This window comes from Tetrao urogallus, assembly GCF_951394365.1.
Source record: "Tetrao urogallus genome assembly, chromosome: 9".
Classification (NCBI taxonomy): domain Eukaryota; kingdom Metazoa; phylum Chordata; class Aves; order Galliformes; family Phasianidae; genus Tetrao; species Tetrao urogallus.
Genome location: NC_136822.1, coordinates 12,456,432 through 12,477,054, shown reverse-complemented (window position 1 = coordinate 12,477,054; position 20,623 = coordinate 12,456,432). Strand labels below are relative to the sequence as shown.

Here is a 20,623-nt window from a genome sequence, read left to right as displayed (position 1 = left end):
GCTATTGAGCTGCATATTATTCTCTCAGTAGAGAGAAACTGATGAAAGCAAGATGCAAGTTATTTTCCTGTGTATTTTTTTTTTCAAGCACAGAGCAAAACTCACTACTAAGCAGAAGTCTCGTGCAGTTTCCTAGCAGAGCTCCATCTGCATTTCATTAGTATGTGATAGCATTATCACTGCTGTTCTCACAGTTGTATCTTCGGATTGACTACTTTCATCACTTCTCACTTGCTCAGAGCCTCTGGAGTTTGCTGCTTTTGAGTTTAAATTGCACTTTCAGCGCTCAGTGATGAAGGGCTTTTATGTTACTTTTTCTAGATATTTCTGAAACCGAATCATACTTAAAAGTAAGTAGAATTTAAAAGAATACCGTAGAATGTAATTGATTCTTAGGAGGGAGTTTTATGGTCAACTGTGCAGCCAGGTATGGAAGAAAGGTAGTCATGGCAACCTACTTAGGTTGAAGCTAATGAAAGACAACTTAAAGATATGAGCCATGGACTTAGGACCATGTGAACTTCTTGCTAGCTAATAGGCAAAGCTGACATTTCTTCTAGGTGTCAGAAAGTCTGTGGTTTGGTTTATTTGGGCTTTTTGCTTATTTTTGTTGCTTTCTGTGCTTGTTTTTTTCTCATTCAGTTAATATTAAAAAAAAATGACACTAAATTTCAGGTGATTTTTTTTTTGCTTGAATGTCTACTTCAGTTTAAAGCTAAGTAGGGACTTGCAGAGCAGCTCAGTCTAATAATTTAATGTATGAATGTGGACCATACCTGTTGGCCTCCTTTTCTCTTCATGGACAGCAACACCTGTGATTTTTTTCTACCTTTCTATTCCTCTTCTACGTTTCTGTGCATAATAATAAAGTAGATGGTTAATTAGCCATATATAAATACTCTATTTGACATGTCTGTGCACAAATATGCTTTTGGATCACATAAAAATAGTAAAGTGTCGAAGGTATTTGACACTCTTCTGACTTAGTAGGACACAGTCTGTTTGTCGAGAAGGTGATGATGATGATCTTTGTGTCCATAAATAACCGGTTCCAATTAATCATTCTGCTCCTAGAATATACGTAATGAAACAAAAAATGAGCTTGAGAAGTTAATCAAATGCAATGAAGAACATGCAGCATATCTGGCAAACGATGAAGTGACAACTGTCAGAAAGAACCTTGAAGCAAGAGGAATAACAGTGGACCCATGTCTGGTAAGATGCCACATTATAATAAAACATATGGGAGCTCCCTATGAACACTTGAATGATCCTTTTAAGTGCTATACAAAAGATTGTATGTAAATACTGAGTTTATAATCCAGATGTTTCCAAATGGATTGCTAAATGGCTGTTTGCACGCAATTCACGCACTTCTGTTGGCTGTCAGACAAGTGCAGTACAGCACTTGGAATCTGTCAGAGTCTGCTGAGCACATTTTCTGGCCTGCAGTACAGACCTGAATTATGCCACAGCTTGTTTAAAAATCATTGTTCATGTGTTACAGACTAGAATCAAAGCCCTTACAAACAAGATATGATAAAAATATCCACATTCCTACATTTTCATTTCCTTTGTGTGTACAGTTTGACATTCACAGCCACATCCAAGAGAGATGAATTTTGTGAAAAATACTTGTGGAAAAAACAGTTTTCTAGAGTGCCCTGAAGGAATATGATGTAGGTTTAAAACGTTCTGGAAAGTGATTAATCTTAATGCAGTGCAGGGCTCTTAACCAAATTAGACCTTTCATCTAATTAAACATAATGTTTTAAATAAAAGAAAATTCAGGTAATAGTAATAGATGTGGATTTTTTTAAACAGTGATTTATTTTCTGCAGTAAATTCAGCCACCTTTTCAGTATTCATGCATGCGCTTATTAAAGGTAGAAGAGCTATTTAAATACTGGCTGCCTCTTTTATGTAGCATTTATCATACCTACTTTGTAAAGGTCAGCATAGAAATCCACATCTGCTGTATGAGCAGACTGCAAGCTGAATCTTCTTTCTAGCTAAGCGATTGATACTTTCTTCAGGAGTCATACTTGTATGTGGGTTTTTTTGTTACTAATTGTTGTTTACATAGGATCCATTAAATATTTCTCTGTGCTTTAATCTGGATTAGCTGGTAAAATAAGGTGTGTGACTCAAAAATGTATCCTTGATGTTAAAGCGAAGGTTGCATGATGCCACCAGCAGCTCAGTTTGTCTGATTCTGTAATACAGAATTTAAAACTGTATTTTTAAGTTCTCTTTTTTTTTTTTTTTCCTCTAGATAAAAGACACATGGCATCAAATTTATAGAAGGTATTTCCTGAAGACTGCTTTGAACCACTGCAACCTTTGTCGAAGAGGTTTCTATTACTATCAACGACATTTTGTAGACTCGGAGGTAAATTAAAGAGCAGACATATATTAATGTTTTGCCTTAGTATTTTAACTCCAATTGGAAAGAGACCCAAAAATACATTAAACTGGTCTAACCTTTGTTTTGTATTCTGTATCTTAACATAGCTGGTGATCTTGGATGTTTTTAAATTCTGTGGTTTTAATTCCATCTAAATGGTAATTATGCAAAACGACCACTAGGAGTCAGCTACAAACTAAGAATCCACCATTTGTCGACGTGCACTGAAATTACATTTAAAAGCAGTACTGTACAGGATTTATCAATGCCTTTTTGGTATCCATTTCTCTCACTTTTACACTGATATTTGTTTTCCTCACTGATACTAAACATTCAGGTAAAAAGTTAACTAAAGGTGTTTCGATGGATTAAGTACAGTAAATAGGTGCTTAGAGTTGATGCTTGGAGCTGCACGTGATCAACGAGGAAAAAGAATCCAACAACAAACAACTATGGGGCTCACAGTGACGTAGCTGTAAAGAATTATCTTTCCTGGTAAAGGACTTGCTGGTTTTGTACAACAAATTACTGCATGCACAAAGACTTTGTAGGACTGCATCCTACAAAGACAAGAATATACATTTTTCTTAGCACTGTGTTTTAAGTTAAAGAGAAATTACTCAAAGGGTAGGACTTCTGACTTTGTGTGATTTTTATCTTCCTTTTAAATGGAGAAACAATGCCCCTCATGGAACCAGAAATCTGGTGCAGAAATATCTTTTCCTGTAAGGGATGAGTGTGAAATCATAGGATAGAGTGCTGCCACTCTGTGATGTCTAGATGTCTAGCCTCCTTTTACTTTCCTATTTTTGTCTTAGAAGGTGTCCTGGTGTGATGTTCTCCTTTCTGTCATCTTTGCAGATGTAAGAACTGTCTTTTCTGCTGTTAGTTAATATAGATCTTGGCCCAACACAGAGGCACTTGCCAGGCAGGGAGACCCTGTGTGGAGTTGAGCTGTTGCCTTTCAATGCATTTGTTATGAAGAAATGGGGTTGGCATGTTTTTTGAGAAGTAGGTTTAGTAAATGTGTTTGTTACTTCCAGCAGTTGTTCTGTGGGGCTTTTGTGCAAGATCAGGATCCATGTATGTACCTGCACAGTTGTTAAAAGTGCCTTTCACTGGAGGTCTTACACTACAACTTCCTTCATTTCAGCTTGAATGTAATGATATTGTCCTCTTCTGGCGGATACAGCGAATGCTGGCAATTACAGCAAATACTCTGAGGCAGCAGCTTACTAATACAGAAGGTAAAGCTCATAGTGAGTTATTTGAAATGAAAAAAAATGTTTTACAAAGTTTTTTTTAGCATTCCTCTAGCTGCTTGTTCCTTTCGTGCTTAGCATGTCTGGCTAATATTTGTGTCCTAGTTGGGTAATTAAAGGATGTACAGTGAATAAAAATTGATACTTAATTCATACTAATTTCAAATTATTTAATTAGAATGATTAATGATTTAACAGCTTTAAATTAGAATGATTTGATGTAAAGGGAATGACAAATAATTGAGATACTTTCTAGTTTAAAGTATTTCCAACTTACATTTTGCCACTTGTAATTTTCTTCTTCCAAGTAGAGTTTCAATAAGTAGTAACTGTATTCTTCTTTCTGAGTTGAATATTGCTGTATTCCTTGATTTAAAAAGTGTTTGATATAAAAAAAGAAATCAATTGTAATATGTAATTGCAGTTGCAAAAGCAATATCACTTTTTTTTTTCTATAGTAAGACGCTTAGAGAAGAATGTAAAGGAAGTGCTTGAAGATTTTGCTGAGGACAATGAAAAGAAGGTTAAGCTCCTAACTGGCAAAAGGGTCCAGCTCGCAGAGGATCTCAGTAAGTAGTCTTCTGGAACTAGGTTGAAGTGAAACCAATTCTAAGCTAGTGGGCCATTCATGTGCTCACATTTGATAAGTATCACAAATGGAATTTTTTTTAAATACAGTCAGATTTCACTGACTGGTTGGACATGATTGGTAAATGTGATAGAAAAAAATTTGTACTAGATTTAGGTTCCCTGTTACTATGAATATATTGTATCATTGCGTTGAAAAACATAGTTACAACAATGTTGTAAAGAACAGTTCCTGTTCTTACAGTTCAATGTGGTTAATCCATGCCTTCACAGAGCTGTCTGTGGGTGATACAGTTCTTGGCTGTATAAGGAGGTTTTGATAACTGTTTTTACTTGTTGGGTGCCTTTCCACAGATTCTTTGTTGGAAATGCCCTTGCCTTACTTAGTGGTAAGCTGGTTTTAGTCCTAACATGCAGAGCGATACCTGTCAGCCTACTAACCTGAAACAGCTGTCACACTGAGACACAAGAAAGAAAAGCTAGCAGTTTTAAACTTCTGGAGGGATTACAGTAGCACAGTGATTGGAGTCACTCAGTGTTAAGAGAGTGCTGGAGTTAATATATGCAGGTTATAAACAGTGAAAGATTTTAAGGGGACAGCCCCTATGTGGGTGATTCTCCACCTGACAGATGTGTTGCTTTGATGCTGAATGTTGCTTTTTATTTTCCTGAGCAAGTATCAGTGCAAATAAAAACTTGCTGATTTTAATTTAACCTCAAATATGCCGTGTTTCAAAACCGTGTAAACAGAACAGTAAAACAAGACACAGTATTTAAGTTAACCTGGCTTTATTTGGCACTGAAGTTGGCTTAAATTTTTTTTGCATTGTCACTTTTGCTTCTTACCAGCATCAGGAGTAACCTTCCATTTCAAAGCAGTAATGACTGGAGCTTTTGTTTTACAAACTCAGGCTAGACCTCTAGGAATGCCTTGTTTGTGTGATGCCTTGTTTCTGTGTATGTATGCATCAATTTTTGGACTATGCGTTTGTAAAATTATGTAGCTAAAACACCATCATTATACTGTATTTCTCTTAGATTCAGGAGGTCACAGATCCTGAGTACGTTTTTCTAATGAAATAATCATTATTCAATGCAAAACGATGTACGATGACATGTTCTGTTTTATTGCACCTATGGGAAGATTTTAAAACTGCCACTGCTTAGCCCTGTAGTCAAATCAGCAATGTTCTCTACTTTCTGCAAGCTTTTATTGCTAAGTGGTTATAATTTTTATGGGCAAATGACAGTGAAGAGGGATTTCTTTGCCGTTCCCATGGTGACTAGAGTGCACGTCTGTGTTGCAGTTTTTTTATACTCCTGATACAAACTTTGAGAGCATAATGCATTGTACCCTCAGGTGGCTTTATGAGTAATTTCCTTCTTAGAGTATTCAGTGGTGATCAGAACCGTGGTTAAGGAAAGAAAATCCTCACTCCCGTGACACACATTTGTTAAGTTCTTGTACTTTAATTAGGAATGGAATGGAAATGGTCTCCTGTGTGATGAAGTTCGCTCTCCCTCTCTTGCAGGCAGCTGTGTTTATACAATCCAGCTCACTCATCTATCTTGAGCTCCGTCTTTAAATCAGTTAACATTTGGGGGCACTCTATTCTTACTGAAAATCTGTTCCACTGTATTATTCTTCCAATGCTTACAAACTTGTCTTTTAATTTCCAGGGCAATTTTGTTAATATGAGGCTAAGATCAGCTTCCTGATTGGAAACTATAATTACAAAAACTTCTTTAAAGACCTGAGGTTAAGATGCTTCCTTCTGATATGGCAACCCTATCATACTTCCATCTGTCAGTCCTTTAACGTTGAACACTGGATGTGTTTTACTATTTGTTCAAGATACTGGTTGATGGCAAACTGTTTCTAGCATGATGACTCAATCTCATAATGAGAGCTTACACAAATCCCAGAACTTATTTGAGCAAGTTTTGTCTGTGTCCTACATCCTGGACTGGTGTTTCAGCTGTGTATTCTTAAGGATTAATAGGGTTTTGGAAGTCTTGGGATGGGTGGATCCCAGTAATATCCCTGGCAGTGAGCAGGTATGGGTACTCAAGGAAAAGAATAAGAACAGATTAAACATACAGCAGTACTTGTGAGATGCTGAAAGAGCAGACCAGACAATCTCTGGTTCCAAGATTTCCTAATCCTGAGGTAATATCTTTGTGATTAATAGCCCTTCATGGGTTTCTTTCTCCTCCTGTGAATTTCTCTAATTGCTTTTTGAACTCTTATAAACTTTGGCATCTGCAACATCCTGTGGCAATTAGTTCCAGAGTTTAGCTACACACTGTGTGAAAAAGTACTTCCTTTTGTTTGTTTCTGAGCCACCTGCCAGTTTCATTTGGTTCTCCCTAGTTCTTGCACTGTGAAAAACATTCAGTAATCTTTCTCTATTCAGTTTTTGTGCTACTTATGACTTCATACATGCTTATGCTACCAGCTTTTGCTCTTCTTTTTCCTGAATTGAAAAATCCTCATTTGTGTAGTTGCTCGTTGCAAGGACATTGTTTCATCATTTCAATCAGCCTTGCCACTCTTTTCCCTTTCTTAGTTCCACTAAACCCCTTTTGAATTGAAAGAGCAGAACTACACACAGTATTTGGGCTGTACCTGCATTTTGGACTTATGCAGTTGTGTTACAACTCTTTCTGGTTTTTAATCTGGTCTTTTACTAATAATTCCTCATAGTTCATTTCCTTTCTTGACTTCTGAGCAATGAGATGATGATTACGTTGGCTACCTGCTACAGCTCCGTGTTCTTCTGTGAGAAACAGCAGCCAGCTCAGCATCCCTCAGCCTACTCGTTTTCCTTGCTTTGTTTTAAAACACATCTGAGATTTTTTTTGTTTTTTTTTCTGAGGGTGTGGAAACAAGGAAGCTTCTGTCTCTTATGCATCTGGTTGGGCACTTCAGGCATATTGAGCCATTGTAGGAGCCTGGTTTAATGTTGCTGTTCACAGCATCCCTCACAACTCTGGTGCAGTTCTCCACTGAAGTTGTCTGACAGCTGAAAATCACAGCCAGGTCTTAAACCACATATTGGATGGCCTTATCAGCAACAACAAGACTTGCATTTGCTTTCCACTTGTCAGATGCTTCTTGCTTGTGCACACTGCTGAAGGACAAAGCATTTTGATTTGAAACTTATGTTACACACTACTTGGAGTTTTCCTGTATGCTTAGCTAAATCGGTATCTTAAACACATTGTGTGCTGGGTGGTTCAGTAAGAAATAAAATAGAGTAATATTTCAGTATTATAATCATCATATTTTATATTTGCTAGAATATGTTACGTGGTTCTGTGATATTCTGTTCAACTTTTCCAAGGTGATTGACATTAAATACTCGAGCAGACTGCCACTAAGAGGTTTCGTATTTTAAATACATTTAAAACATTTTTTTTTTCCTGCAGAACTTGTTAGAACTGTGAAACTACTGGCATTTCCTGAGCTTCAGGGCCTTTTTGATGGCAATGCTAAGGACGGTTGATTACTTACATAATTCTGTCTGACATCAGACCCTCTCTGCTGATTTGGAAGAGCTATATCCTTCTGCTTTGCAATAGTGGGCATATGTTTTCTTCAAGGGAAGAAAAAAGAACATAAATGTCAGAAAATTTGATTTCAAAATAAAGAGTGTCTTCTTTATTTATATATATATAGCTGTTATATTCTTAACAGAAAGAACAGGGTAGTAATTTTAGTTAAGTGTTCTGCAGTTCAGAGCAGAACTGACAAGGTGGATGAAACCTAACTTTCTGTAGACCATTTAACATGGCTGTTTTTGTTGCTGTTGAGCACCCTGTGAAGGGCTTCCCAGAACTACCCAGCTGTTTTCAGAATTCTGCTCTGCTGGACTCGCTTCTGTTCTGTTGAAGGCCAAAGGAAACTTCATTAGTGTGAACTCTGCACAGCAGCTAAGTTGCTTTACAACTTTCCAACGCAAGGTGGCAATGAGTGGTCTTTATAGGAGTGACGAAGTTGAGCATGGCAGCAGAGCTGGTGCCAAGCCTCCCATCTCTGGTTACCATTTCTCTGTTCTTGATGCATGAATGTGGCGCACACAGCGGGCGTTTGTTCACACAGTGGGCATTTGTTTCTTGGACGTTAGCCTTTTTCATCTGAGGGGAAGATACATTGGCCCAGCCTTTTTCCTTCTTGTTTTCTGCTCTCTGATGTTTTGTTTGCTTATTTACATATTTTACATAACATTTATAAGTACTGTAAGAGGTGGACATTTTTCTCAGATAATCCTCATTAGCAAATGCACGGCAAATTTTGTTCAGTAATGAAGCCTTCTGACTGTCACAATCTGAATGCTTCAACCATCTGGGAAAGTGAGTGGGACTTTCCAGTATTGTATCCTAAATATAAGCTGCAAATACGTGTTACAGTGGCATTTAACAATGCTAGGTGGTGTGCATGTATACTGAATACCTACAGTGAATCCTAATGTCAGGCCATCAGCAGGAGCTTTGCTGTTTACTTCACTAAAGACAAAATATTTTACCAAGCCTAAGAAAATATGCATGCTCTATCTTGCCTTACTTCCTCTTCTTTATTCCTTTCAGACAGCTAAGGTATGAGTGTTATAAAGGCTTATAAAAGTTATTCGTGTGAAAATGTGATTTCTGCACAGGATAATCTCACAGAAGGCTAGTACATGCAAAGCATATTTCCTAGATCATCCAATATCCTATTTCCTCTCAAGCTAAAAACAAAAAACAAAAAAACACTGAATTATGTATAAAGCCATGTGCATTTATGTGGGGAAAGTCACTGCAGAAAGCCTGGGGAAACTTGATCCTGAGTTTACTAGGTTTGAATGTGAAGGGGTCAGCCTGCAAGTTCATTTGTCAGTAACACTGACACCTGTACAGGTGTCCTGGGCTAGCTGAGACTTCGTTCTGCACAAAAGCCTTTTGAAACCTGTAGGTAGTGAGCCCTCACATGAAGAAAAGGCAGTTCTTAGCTTGGGGCCATTTGTTTGAATTCTACGATACATTTTTAACTTGTAAAATATAATAATTTGTGGAACTTAATTATTTTTAAGACTAAAGCACATAACAAACTAAATCAATGTTGTAGTAAAATACTTCTGAGTTAGATATCTAAAGCCACTGCTTCAATGTCAACACTTGAAGTTCTCAAGATACTTCTGCTGAATCCTTTATAGCTGAATATAAACCTTGCAGTTAGACCATGCTGCATTCTACTTTGCAAACTGTCTTTAAGCTCAAATGATTTAATATCATATGTGTAATCAACTTTAGTGCAGTTAGAAAGCTGGCACTTTGGTACTTCCAAATGAAAGCTGATAACTCGGAATCTGGGATTTCTTGCATTATATTTGGCAGAGTGGGCTCTGTGCCTGTTGGATTTAAATCAGTTTGCTCATACAAGTCATCTTTTTTCGTTCTACATTTATGCAAAGTTGAGGAAGTCTGCGAGTGGCACTTTGCAGACACTGCCCTGCTCTACGATTATGTGGCTTTTTTTCTTTGATTGCTGTTAGCTGCAGAACTAAATGCTGTGTGAAACTAATACTATATTGTGGTCATTACTGTAGTCTAATTAAATTTCAGTCTCTTGAGGTGACTGTCAACAGTATTTTGATTTTTTTCCTCTGTCCTACATGACAGTGTTGATTACATATGCCCTTGACTTGGCTTTGTCTTAGCTTTCTAATGCCTTTACTTCTGTTTTTTTTTTTTTTCTGTTATGAACTTTACATTTTTTAAAAGGTTAAAAGGTTTCATGGGGGGGAAAAGCTCAGCTGTAGGAGAAAGGTTCTGCTCTAAATGGGCAGATCTCAGATAATTTCCCCTGGAAACCAAAGGGCAAAAGGCCAAAAAGCTGTTAGTAGTTCTTACGTCAGTGTTTGAGGTGGATGTTCAGAGGCAACATAGTTTTCAATGTTTAAAAGAGAGGAAAAAAGGTGTAATTTTGAAAATGCTGACTGTAATGCACAGATGTCATTTATACTGCAAAAGGAATTCTCAAAGAATGACATGGGGGGAAAAAAGGCAGCGTTATTGGAAGCCCATATGGAGAAGTTGCTTTTAAGAATTTGCAGAATTATAGTAATTTTGTGCCCTCTTTTCTTCTATGGTGTGTAGCTGTTGCTTGGGAAGCTACTTAAAGAAAATGTGGTCACTTCATAGCTGTGAGATGTTTCATGTAAGTGGCAGCAGTCTTGTTCAGCTCCATTCAGCTGGTTGTGGCAGTGTGCCTGTGAGAAGCACGTAGTTCTGAGCTGACCCTGAGCTGACAGCAGTTTGCACAGGAGGTGCTGTGGCCTTTTATCCAGACAAAAACAGAGGGGCCATTTTTCCCTGGGAGTCATCAAATGCATTTCCAGCGTGTGCAAAGTAGTGGCTGTCTTCAGTCCCCTGCCGGCTGCTCCTACTGGGATGCTCCATGGCCTGCATCTTATCAGAGGCAGACTGTCACTTAGGAAACATTCATTTCTGCCTAAATCTTAATCAATTGAAGTGCTCATGTGAGCCATGTGCGTCAAATGAGTTCAAGCTTGTTCCGGTGCCAGCAGCATACAGGTGACAGCAGGACTGCCATGCTCCATTTGAGTCCTGTATAGGACATGGGGCTCTGTGATGCGTAGTCAGGAGTGGTGTGCTTGGAATTTGGTCAGTGTGGCCATCCATGTCTTCCGTTTCCCCTGCCTTTGAACGTAGCAAGCCAACTAAAATGCATCCTGTTATTTTTAGTAGATGTGTTTCAGTTCTTTTTTCCTTTGAGTTCTGGGGCAGCTGCATGAGACCAAAGAATTAAAACCAGAAGAATGTGTAGGATGGTCTCTGTCAAAATGCAGATAAGGTAGTTCCTGCTTTGTATCACAGCAGAAAGTGCTTTAAAAAGCTGCATCTTCTCAGAGAGGGAAATAATCCTCCAGGGAGAACATCCATCACTTGTAAGCCTCCTGTGATGGAGTGATGGTTTACTTTACTTAAGAATCCCAGATGACCAAGGTCTGTCTGCTGTGATTTCTTAAAGTTATTGATGAAGAGTTAGGCTCTGGTGTCCAGGTTCTAAAACAGATCCTTAAAAAGTTCAGCGCATTTGTCACTGACTAAGTGAAGCCTATCACTTAAAGCTGACATTGAAAAATAATGATAAACTGCTACATGAGTAATGACACATTTAATGCCTGCTGATCTAGACCTGTGCCTCAACCCATGCCTCTTGTACTTGAGGGTCATTCTCTTGTATGCCAAATTTAATTTTTTTTCCTAAAATGCCCTTAGTGATGCAAGGATCAAGACATGTAATTGGTTGATATTTTCTTTTTCATGCTGGCTGTTAGAGAGTAGCTATTAATCAAGTTGTAAGTACTTACTGTGGGGAGATTTTATTTGTATAAATGCAGAATTTTAAACTAAGCTCTGTAGGTGTGTGTTTGCTATGAGCATGTAATTGTAGAGTATAGCATTCACCTCTCTGAAAGCTAGGGAAATCAATGCAATGACTTTTCATGCTGTTGTACATTGTACTTTGCTTCTAACGTGTAAGTCTATACAAAAGCTCAATCACTATCAGAAAATAAAATAATAATAAAATATGGAAAATAAAATAAAGCTCACTTAAAGTTTCTGACTATCAAAAACTGAAATTAGATGTTACTAGGATCTAAAAATTATCACATTTTCCCATATTTATTTATTAGAATTTCACATAAATATTCCTGATAGCATACTAGATCACTGTCTAGCTAACTACTGGTTAATTTTATTTTGGGTGGAGAACCAACATATACCAGTTGTTCATACTGTTAAAGTTTTATAGCTAAACTCAATGGTAACCTTCATGTAAGTAACTTAGTTCTATAAGTTATAGAGCTGTACATGTCTTTCTGCACCAACTGGAAAAAAGCAAACTTTTTTACACTTTTTTTACTGGATGAGTCATTGGGTGATATTTCTGATCTGCCTTTCTTTTCTACTTTTTGCCGTTTCCACCCCAAATAATGAGTGCCATTGTATTTGGATTCATTCAAAGTCGGAGTTTTATTTTGAAATGAAAACTCTAAGTCTGATTCAAGATGTGAGTCTGTTTTATGAGGTTTCTTTGTCATTCGGCTATTAAGTTCCTTCTAGCTGTCCACCAAGCAGCAAAACTAAATTCTGTTGAAAGATTGAGTTATGAGTACTGTTTTAATTAAAAATCCAACGTAGAGACAGGAGACTGGAAGGAACCCAAGTCTTACCTTGCTGTTGCAGACATCGTGCCTCTCATAAACTTGATTATTACCTTTATTAAGCTTCATTTTGTACACTAAGCTCATGTTAATGACAATACAGAAATGTATACTAGTCTGACCTTACATCATGCTTTAGAAATATTTAGTTTATGTTCTGTAGACAAGTGGGACTTGCATGTAATGACTTGTAGAAACACACAAAGTCAGAAGTCTACGTAGTTGTCACTTCTGCTTCGTCCACGTACCTGAGTTTCATGTGTTCCTGCCCCTGCCAAGCACAGAGGACTTCATGCTCACCACTCTGAAGAGCCCTGGGGATTGCTCCAAGAAACACAGTGAGCTTCTGTTCTGTTTGGCTGAGGCAGGGGAGGTGTGTTGCTGCTGCTGTTTCACTAAGCTGCAGAGGTCTCGCTTGTGGATCTGGGGCAGCTGTCGGTCAGGACACTGATTGATTAGTAACCCACAGTTTCATCAGCACGACGCACAGTTTCTGTTTCTGATGCTTAAAGGTATTATTAGTAATGCTGCAGTAACGTGGCGATGCTCAGTACCTTGTAAAAATAGCTGAAGGGTCTTTAGATTAAGTTCTCTTTTGCTGCCATCTGGTTCCCTTTAGTCTGATCTTAGTGATCCTCTTTTCTACAGGTAGCTGATAGCTTTGTTCAGGTACAATAAGCAGGATGCAGTATTAATACTTGCAATGGGAGCAACTTCAGTGATGACAACTTCGATATTGGTTTTTTTCCCTTCTATAATGACCCAGGGCTAAGATTTTATTAGAGCAGACTAAATACCCAGTCTAGCCAATCTTTTCCTGCTCTAGCAGCTGCAAGAGAGGAAAGAACAATTTTCCCTCTGAATATTTTTGTAGAAAGCAGTTTCCCTTTTGTTTTCTCATGCTGATGACATACTGAAGGAGACTTTCAGCCAGGTCTGCTACAGATAGTTGTACCTGTGGAGTTGATGTTCTGACCGTCTCCTGGAGATCTTAATATTGGTACTGAAAGAGTATGTCTAGTGAATTCTCATGTTCTAGCTTTTAAAATGAGTATCTCTGAAAGAACATTGAAATGATTGGCTTAATTCATTTTATAATGAAAGCATCTCACCTGATGCACTCTTCAGTAGTTAGAATGTGTTCCTGTCCTCCTCCTTGACTCTCTGGGGCTGATAACTGGAGTACACTGATTGTAGGTGTTGCACAGATTAAAATGCCTGTGGTCTCAGGATGGCAATGGGATTTAAGGCAAGCAGAAAAGTCGTCAGCATCTCTGAATATAAAGGTAGAGAGATTCCTGGGGGATTTAGAAACATATTTAGGAAGTTTTTGCATCTGAATTATCCCATTCCACTGGGGATAGTTTAAAATTGGAATGTGTGGAAATAATTCAATTAAGCTTTCTGTAAATTCAGTCGTTGCAGCAGGTATAGGAAACGTTGTCATAAAGGAAAGCATTGATTCACACCTTCATTCAGTCTAACCACTTGTAACTGAAGGCTATGCTGGCTGTTTTCTGCAAGTTTGCATTTTGAAAGTTGTGTATGTTTATTGATTGGTGGGTTTACTGTATCAGCTACTTACTATATAAATCCCATTTAAATTTCTCAAAGTTTTGCAGTGCTTTATCACACTAATAAGCTACTTGTTTAAGAATCATTTGTGTGATTCATCCTCCTGCTCAGCCTCTTTATAAAAAAAAGTAGATGCTGAAACTCCTGACAAACCAATATTTATAACAGTTTGACAGCAGGATGAGGAACAGTGTTTGTCTTTATAACAGCTTAAAGAAAAGGCCTTTCCAGCACCCAGCCATGCAGTTACAATCTTGACCTCTTTCTTATGCTGGGAACATACATACAGCAGACAAGCAGCACCTCCCGTGTGTTTTCTTGACCCTTTGACTGTCCATTCACTTCCCATCTGTTTTGCAGCCTTAAAGGAACAGAGGGGGCCCTCTACTTATAAATCTGTCTTTGCAGCTGATAAATGATGTTCTCTCTCTTTAAGGGCAGCCTGGGTGGCTTTGCCTTTTTTTTTTTTTTTTTTTTTTTTTTTTTTTTTTCCCCTCTTAAAATTTTAGCTTTCCCCTTGTCCTCATCCAGAGGAAAACACAGTATGTGAACGAGAGGAAACCGGCAAAAAAAATGTGATGGGTAGTTCCAAAGGATTTTGTAAACTTGAGCAGGACGTGACCCTGCAACGATGGGTGAATTATAGGAGCTGATAGGCTGCGGTTGTGAGACAAGAGAAAGCGTGTAGCTGCAGGTCCTGTAGCAGGGTGGAAGTCTGCTTTCTAGGCCATTTTTAGAGTGGCTTTTAGTGCGTTGCCTCTTACTGTTTCAACAAGTGTTGCTTTTGCCTGGCCTTTAGAAAATTCAGGAATGCGGTGCGAAAAGCTGAACTTTGAGGAGGTTTTTTTTCTAATTCTCCACCTGGCCGTGCACAGGGGGTTGAGAACACGTGTGGGATCTGTGACTTAGGTAGCCCTGAGCTGGAACTCAGCTTTCAGTAAGAAACTGTGGATCCGTGTTTCCAGTTTTTAACAGTTGCTTCTGGGCATTCTGGTGAAATCTGACTACAGATCGGGCTTTCCTTCTTGCCAGAGGAAAGATGATGCATTCACAGCAGTGAATTCTAGATTTTTGCCTTTATGGTTAATTAACCATAACACAGAAGTAGCATAGCAAGCAGTAGCAATGTTCGTAGGCAACAAAGGGATTAAGAAAGAAAGATTGGATTTTTTTTTTTTTTTTTTTTTTTTTTTTAAAAACCAACAACAACTGACCTGTAACCAAAACCCAAAGCATAACATCAAAGCCATGTAAAAGTAGTTGGAGGTAGAAATCGCTTTGCTGTAGAATGGGAGGATTTACAGTGAGGCATTAGCAAATATTATAACGCTTTTTCATGCTATCATACGCTGCACTGAAATATAAAATGAAGATGGATCTCTGTCCAGAAAGAGTTTACTATTTTTCATTATGCTGCAACTGGAAATTGATGCCATATGGGCAAACTTGTAAACAGGGAACAGGGAAGCTTTTTGTTTTGCTTCATATGATAAAATACTCACGCAGCTTCCTCCAAGCAGTAGTGCAGGGAGACATGATTTTTCTTTAAAAATTCTATGCTAAACCCATTTCTTATTTACATCTAGGTATGTGTGCTTTGAATATCTGAAAATTCGTTTACCTTTAGAAGCATAATCAAGACCAGTCCTGTGGAGAGAGGTTGCATCTCTCATTAAACCAATTAATGCACTTGGAAACTATATTTTTTTTCTTGCTACTTAAAGCCTTGTTGGAATAAGTTGGTAACATACTTTACTTTCATAATTTCTTTAATATTATTATAAGATTACTTGGCCTTCTATTTAGAGCTTTGTTTGATAGATACACTATTTTAGCTGTTTCAGCTTGTGTTAGAAGTGATTTCCTGACCTCTGCACTGTTAATTGGTAGATAATCTCAGTTATAACAGGCTGCCATCAGTGACCTTGCAGTCCCTGTAAGAATGAATATTTGAAGAGGTTTTCTTCTTAGGAGCTTATAATATTATGAAAAGCAAACTCTGTCTGTGAGTGTGGGTTTTCTTGTGTTCACGGCATATCCAAATCCTAATTACAGACCAATTAGTCTGGGTTCGAGCCTTTCAGATCTAGTATCACAGGATTAATGAAAAGAAAATGAATGGGTAACAATATCGTTTCATATGGAGATAAGGATAGACTGAGCATGAATGAGGATCTCATGACATCCGAGGAAAGAATTTCCTCATTCTGTCAATGAAGTTTTATGGGATATGGTGAAAGGATTATGGGAATATTCATGACCAGATCAAGAGGCATAAGGAGTTGATGTATGAACCAGCTTATCTTTTAGGTAAACACAGAGTAAATGGGAAGTAGGACAGCCATTCATTGCCCTAGGCCTGTGATTTTCATTGCTCTGAAGATGGAAACACGTTCAGTTACAGTTGATCTCTGTTGATGCCGTTTGATTTTTGGATCACTTTTTTAACAGGTGGCAACTTCAGCTCTGCTTTGACAATGTCAAAGACATTGTGCTCTTTCTAGATGCTATGGGTAACCATAAGCAATAGCACATATTTAAACTTGTGAAGCATCGTATAGTAAGACAGTAGTTCCTTCCAGCCTACTGGAGTGTTGCGTAAAGGTACTGGGGTAATTGAGAATGATACAGAAATCATTTGGCAGCAACTGAATGCTTTTAATCCAAGGTTTACTTCTTCATGGAGAAAGTATCACAATACATGGAAGGAGCAATACGTCACTTAGTCTGTCTTTTAACTTCCTTGTGCAGTGTTTGTGTCTGAAACCCAAGTGATATTCTGGGTTTGATGTGTTCATACTCCTGTAAATTGGAGCACGTTTTGTTTTCAGGGAGGCTTTATCAAGTTGTCAATGAAAATGATGCAAATTTGGGTATGCAGTTTCTCTATTTCACAGAGAAGTGAATTGCATTCAAAAGCTTCTTTAAATAGAGGCATTTGGCCTCACATGGTGCTGGTGAGCCTATTGACCACTACCCAGAACTGCAGACACTCCACTCTACTCTTCAGAAAACTGCCACACTTTATGTTTACTGATGTATTAAGGTGTGTACTGTCAGTGCATAACTCTGCTATTCCCCAATTTTAAAAATAAGTAGATTAGCAATCTGTTTTTTGGTGCTGCTGCTAGGAGCGCAATGCTAGCTGCTGCTGCTGCTAGAAGTACAAGGCAGAGCATGAGGAACTGCTGCTATTTGGCAGTCATTGTAACTGCTCTTTCTTAAGAATAGCTAGCAAATTTTTGTTTTTTCAAAGTATTGAATTACCTCGAGACTTCATAATTATTACAGTTAAGCAATCATTTCAATTCTGTCCAAGTATAAAAACTAATAAAGTACCTGTAATATGGAGGCAGTTTTAGTGTGTCTGTTCCCTGAACAAACACAGCTGATTCAGTGCATTTTGGTGGAATAAATATTTGGTATCCTGTTATTTTAATATGCCCTAATCAGAAAATTAAAATAGCTTTTGTTGGCACAAACCTTTTTTAAAGGTGATATAATTAGAGATTTTTGCTGATGCCATTAATTTTCAAGACTTTAATACGACATAAGCGAGTAGTTGAGTAGGGAAAATATTTGCATTTAATACTGCTAAATCTCTTTGCTTTCATAAAGCCGATGGCTTGATCAATGTAAAAAGCATATTTGGAAAGAAATGTATCAGTTTATATATATATAGTAACTACATACATATAGTATCAAAGCTATTAAGAGCACTAATCTAATGAGAGCTGATCTCCAGTTGCCACTGGGAACTGCTGCTCTGTTTTGGAGAGGAAGATGCAGGATTAATAACGTTGAAAATTGGGTTGACTCTGTCCAAAGTCAAAGGATGCTTTTTTTTTTTCATGCTAATTTTATAAGCAATGGCAAAGCATCCATTGTGAGCTGTGCTACGTAGCTGGCTAAGTAGTGTTGTTGGCTTTGTTGCAGAATAGGTTTACACACTGACATGTAAAAGAAAAATACCCACTTTTCTACTTTGAGAATAAAGCAATTCTTCAAATTAACTTCATAGGGATGCAGTGATCATGGGACTTTTATTTTTTCGCTGTCAGCATTCGAAAGTTATGTTAGCTGAACTGAATCAAGACTTCTTTTTTTTCTAGTAAAAATCAGCTACCGCTGTTCCACAAATTCCAAACATACAGCTTTCACCCTCATATGTAACCTTCATTTAATACCAAAGCCAGCAGGTGCTCTGTGGTAGTAGATAAGAAGTGCTGGGGAAGGGGACACTGAAGTGCTGAGAGTTGAAGGGATTTGCCCTTCATCACCTAAATACTGTACTTTAAAGGTGGAAGTCCAAGGCCTCTTCATTCCCTTTCAGGCTGTTTTCCTTCTTTTACTTCAAATTCCAATTAAAATTCTCCACTTCTACAATATCAGGGCTATGGGATTTTGTTGAGTTTTGCATTATTACTCCTCTAAAATGGGTTCAGCATTATCTGTGGGATTGTGACTGGGTTACTAGATGAAACTTTCAGTTACCTTGGGTACATTGCTATTGCATTCCTCTTTGAGGTCCTGTTGTTCCTGCTTCCCTCCCCTCCCCCCCCAATGTTTATGTATCCTGTTTTTAAGGATGCCAACTCTGTTTCCTTTCTGTTTTGCTGTTACTTCAGCTCAGCAAAGCCCATTTACAACTATGGTATTGATAAAGAGAAGAAAACATTAATATATAATGAATATATATTAATATATAAAGAATATATAAAAGTTTTATAAAAGGAAGAAAGAAAAACTCGAAACTTTTATCTCAATGAAACTTGCAGCTCTCATCCAGTAGTATTTTTGTTTTATGGAGGGGAAACATTTCTTACATGTTTCTTCTCTCTAACTTTTCTGTGTATCATAGCACTTCCCACCACTTCCCTCGTGCTCTTGACCTGTGCTTTTATCATGGCTATGATCACACGCAGAAGAAGCTTCAGTGAAGACGTGGTGAGAGGGAAGCAGGAAAGCTTGCAGGCTTTCAATTCCTGTTAGGTTCTAAATCTTGCTCCATAAACTGCTTAATAAATCAAATAGGTTATATGGTAACAAGTATCGAATGGGACTGGGAGAAGAGTTGCTGAGAATGCCTAAAACTGTATTTTTCCCAATCCCCATTGCCTTTTTACTACTGCTATTTGAAATTGTGTTCTAGTCATGCTTTTGTCAAGAAAGAAGCCCCCAGCTGTATTGTTTTATATAAAATGAGGCTCTGCCCCCATCCTTCTAATTACTGCCCAAATGCAAGGAAGTGTAAGCCTTAAACATTCTTAATACTGTGCGTGCCTCCCTTGTGTAGAGGGGTGTTGAATGTTGATGTTTGCTTCCCTGAAATTCTGCCTGATGGAAGGTCACTGGCTTTTAACTCTTCTTAGAATGATTAGTGGCGTTTGTGACACTTGCTTAGGGAATTGTCCCTGTTCTCCACAGCATAGCAGGTGTAGGGCAGTTGTGCTGTGCATGACCTCATGGAAGCCTCAGTTTTTTGAAATACAGGTATGGGATTTCTTTTCTACTGTAAGATTGCTTTGGGAAATTTTAGAATTATTAATGAAGTGTGATAATCGTGAATTGTGTTTGCAGCAGTTCTTCAAAGTGGACTCTTTCTTTTCTTCTGATGTGGAAGAATTGAAGTAGTTATATGTTTTAATTGCCATCTCTTTAATTCCTCCAGAAAAAGTTCGGGAAATCCAGGAAAAACTTGAAGCCTTCATAGAAGCCCTCCATCAAGAAAAATAGGTTGTCAAGCAGGTAATGGTGTGCAGGTGATAAAAGAATTATTGCAATTTTTTCGCAGTTCAGTATAAAATAATTATTCATGTCTCCTGGATGTATTTGCACACAGGCTTTGTGAAAATTCCTTTTTATTTTGTTCCAATGCCTGGCAGCTGCTGCTGCTTGCTTCTAACATGTAAAACTGTACTTTCATATCTGCTTGTAGCATAAAAGCTGAAACTTAGTAGGAATACAATTAATGGCTAGTTGTTCAGATTTGGTTACTCTTGGTTCACTGTTTCTTTCTGTGTTAAGAGACAGTCTGTAACGAACTGGAATGAAAATTAAGGCAGCAATTTTCTTGCTTGTAAAGCGTTTTGAAATCTCTTCTTTGTAGGCATTATATATTGTAAATAAAAATCATATGCACTTAGATCACTCCTAAATTTCGTATCTCAGTAATATTTCTTGCAAACAAAGGCCTAAGGGCTCTGATATATTTGCATGATTTAAAATCTCCTCTTTATTTCAGCAGCAACTTAACACAGGAATGCAGACCTTTCGAGGATACCATGCACAAAGAAGACTGAACAAAAATGCTTTCGTGTCCCATTCTGTATCTGACCTTTTGGGGAAGCATTGTGAAACATTAGAGAAAAAAGAAAATGTCTCCTGGGACTGAGAAACTCAATCAAAACCGGCCTGCTTTTTTTAATTTTTGAAGCTACTTGTATGTGACAGAAGAGCCTGATTTGTGTCTTGATGAGATAGCCTGGGAGCTTGCCAGAGTTCTTCATTTAAGAGTTCTTTTTTCCTGATAGGAAAAAATGCTTTTGTTGTTGTCA

The 20,623-nt window shown here is 37.9% G+C and overlaps 1 protein-coding gene across 8 annotated transcripts in view; it reads left to right on the top strand.

Annotated features, from left to right (window-relative positions):
* OPA1 (OPA1 mitochondrial dynamin like GTPase) overlaps positions 1–19,802 on the top strand; it is a gene marked incomplete at both ends in the record, with an annotated part of 47,442 nt that extends 27,640 nt beyond the window's left edge. For all 8 annotated transcript variants that reach the window (XM_079539809.1, XM_079539807.1, XM_079539808.1 and 5 more), the window contains 5 exons: positions 1,075–1,215; positions 2,276–2,392; positions 3,561–3,654; positions 4,128–4,238; positions 19,738–19,802. In XM_079539809.1, the coding sequence (XP_079395935.1) occupies positions 1,075–1,215; positions 2,276–2,392; positions 3,561–3,654; positions 4,128–4,238; positions 19,738–19,802 (528 nt within the window). The remainder of the gene's footprint in view (positions 1–1,074; positions 1,216–2,275; positions 2,393–3,560; positions 3,655–4,127; positions 4,239–19,737) is intronic.
* Between the last annotated feature and the right edge of the window lie 821 nt (positions 19,803–20,623).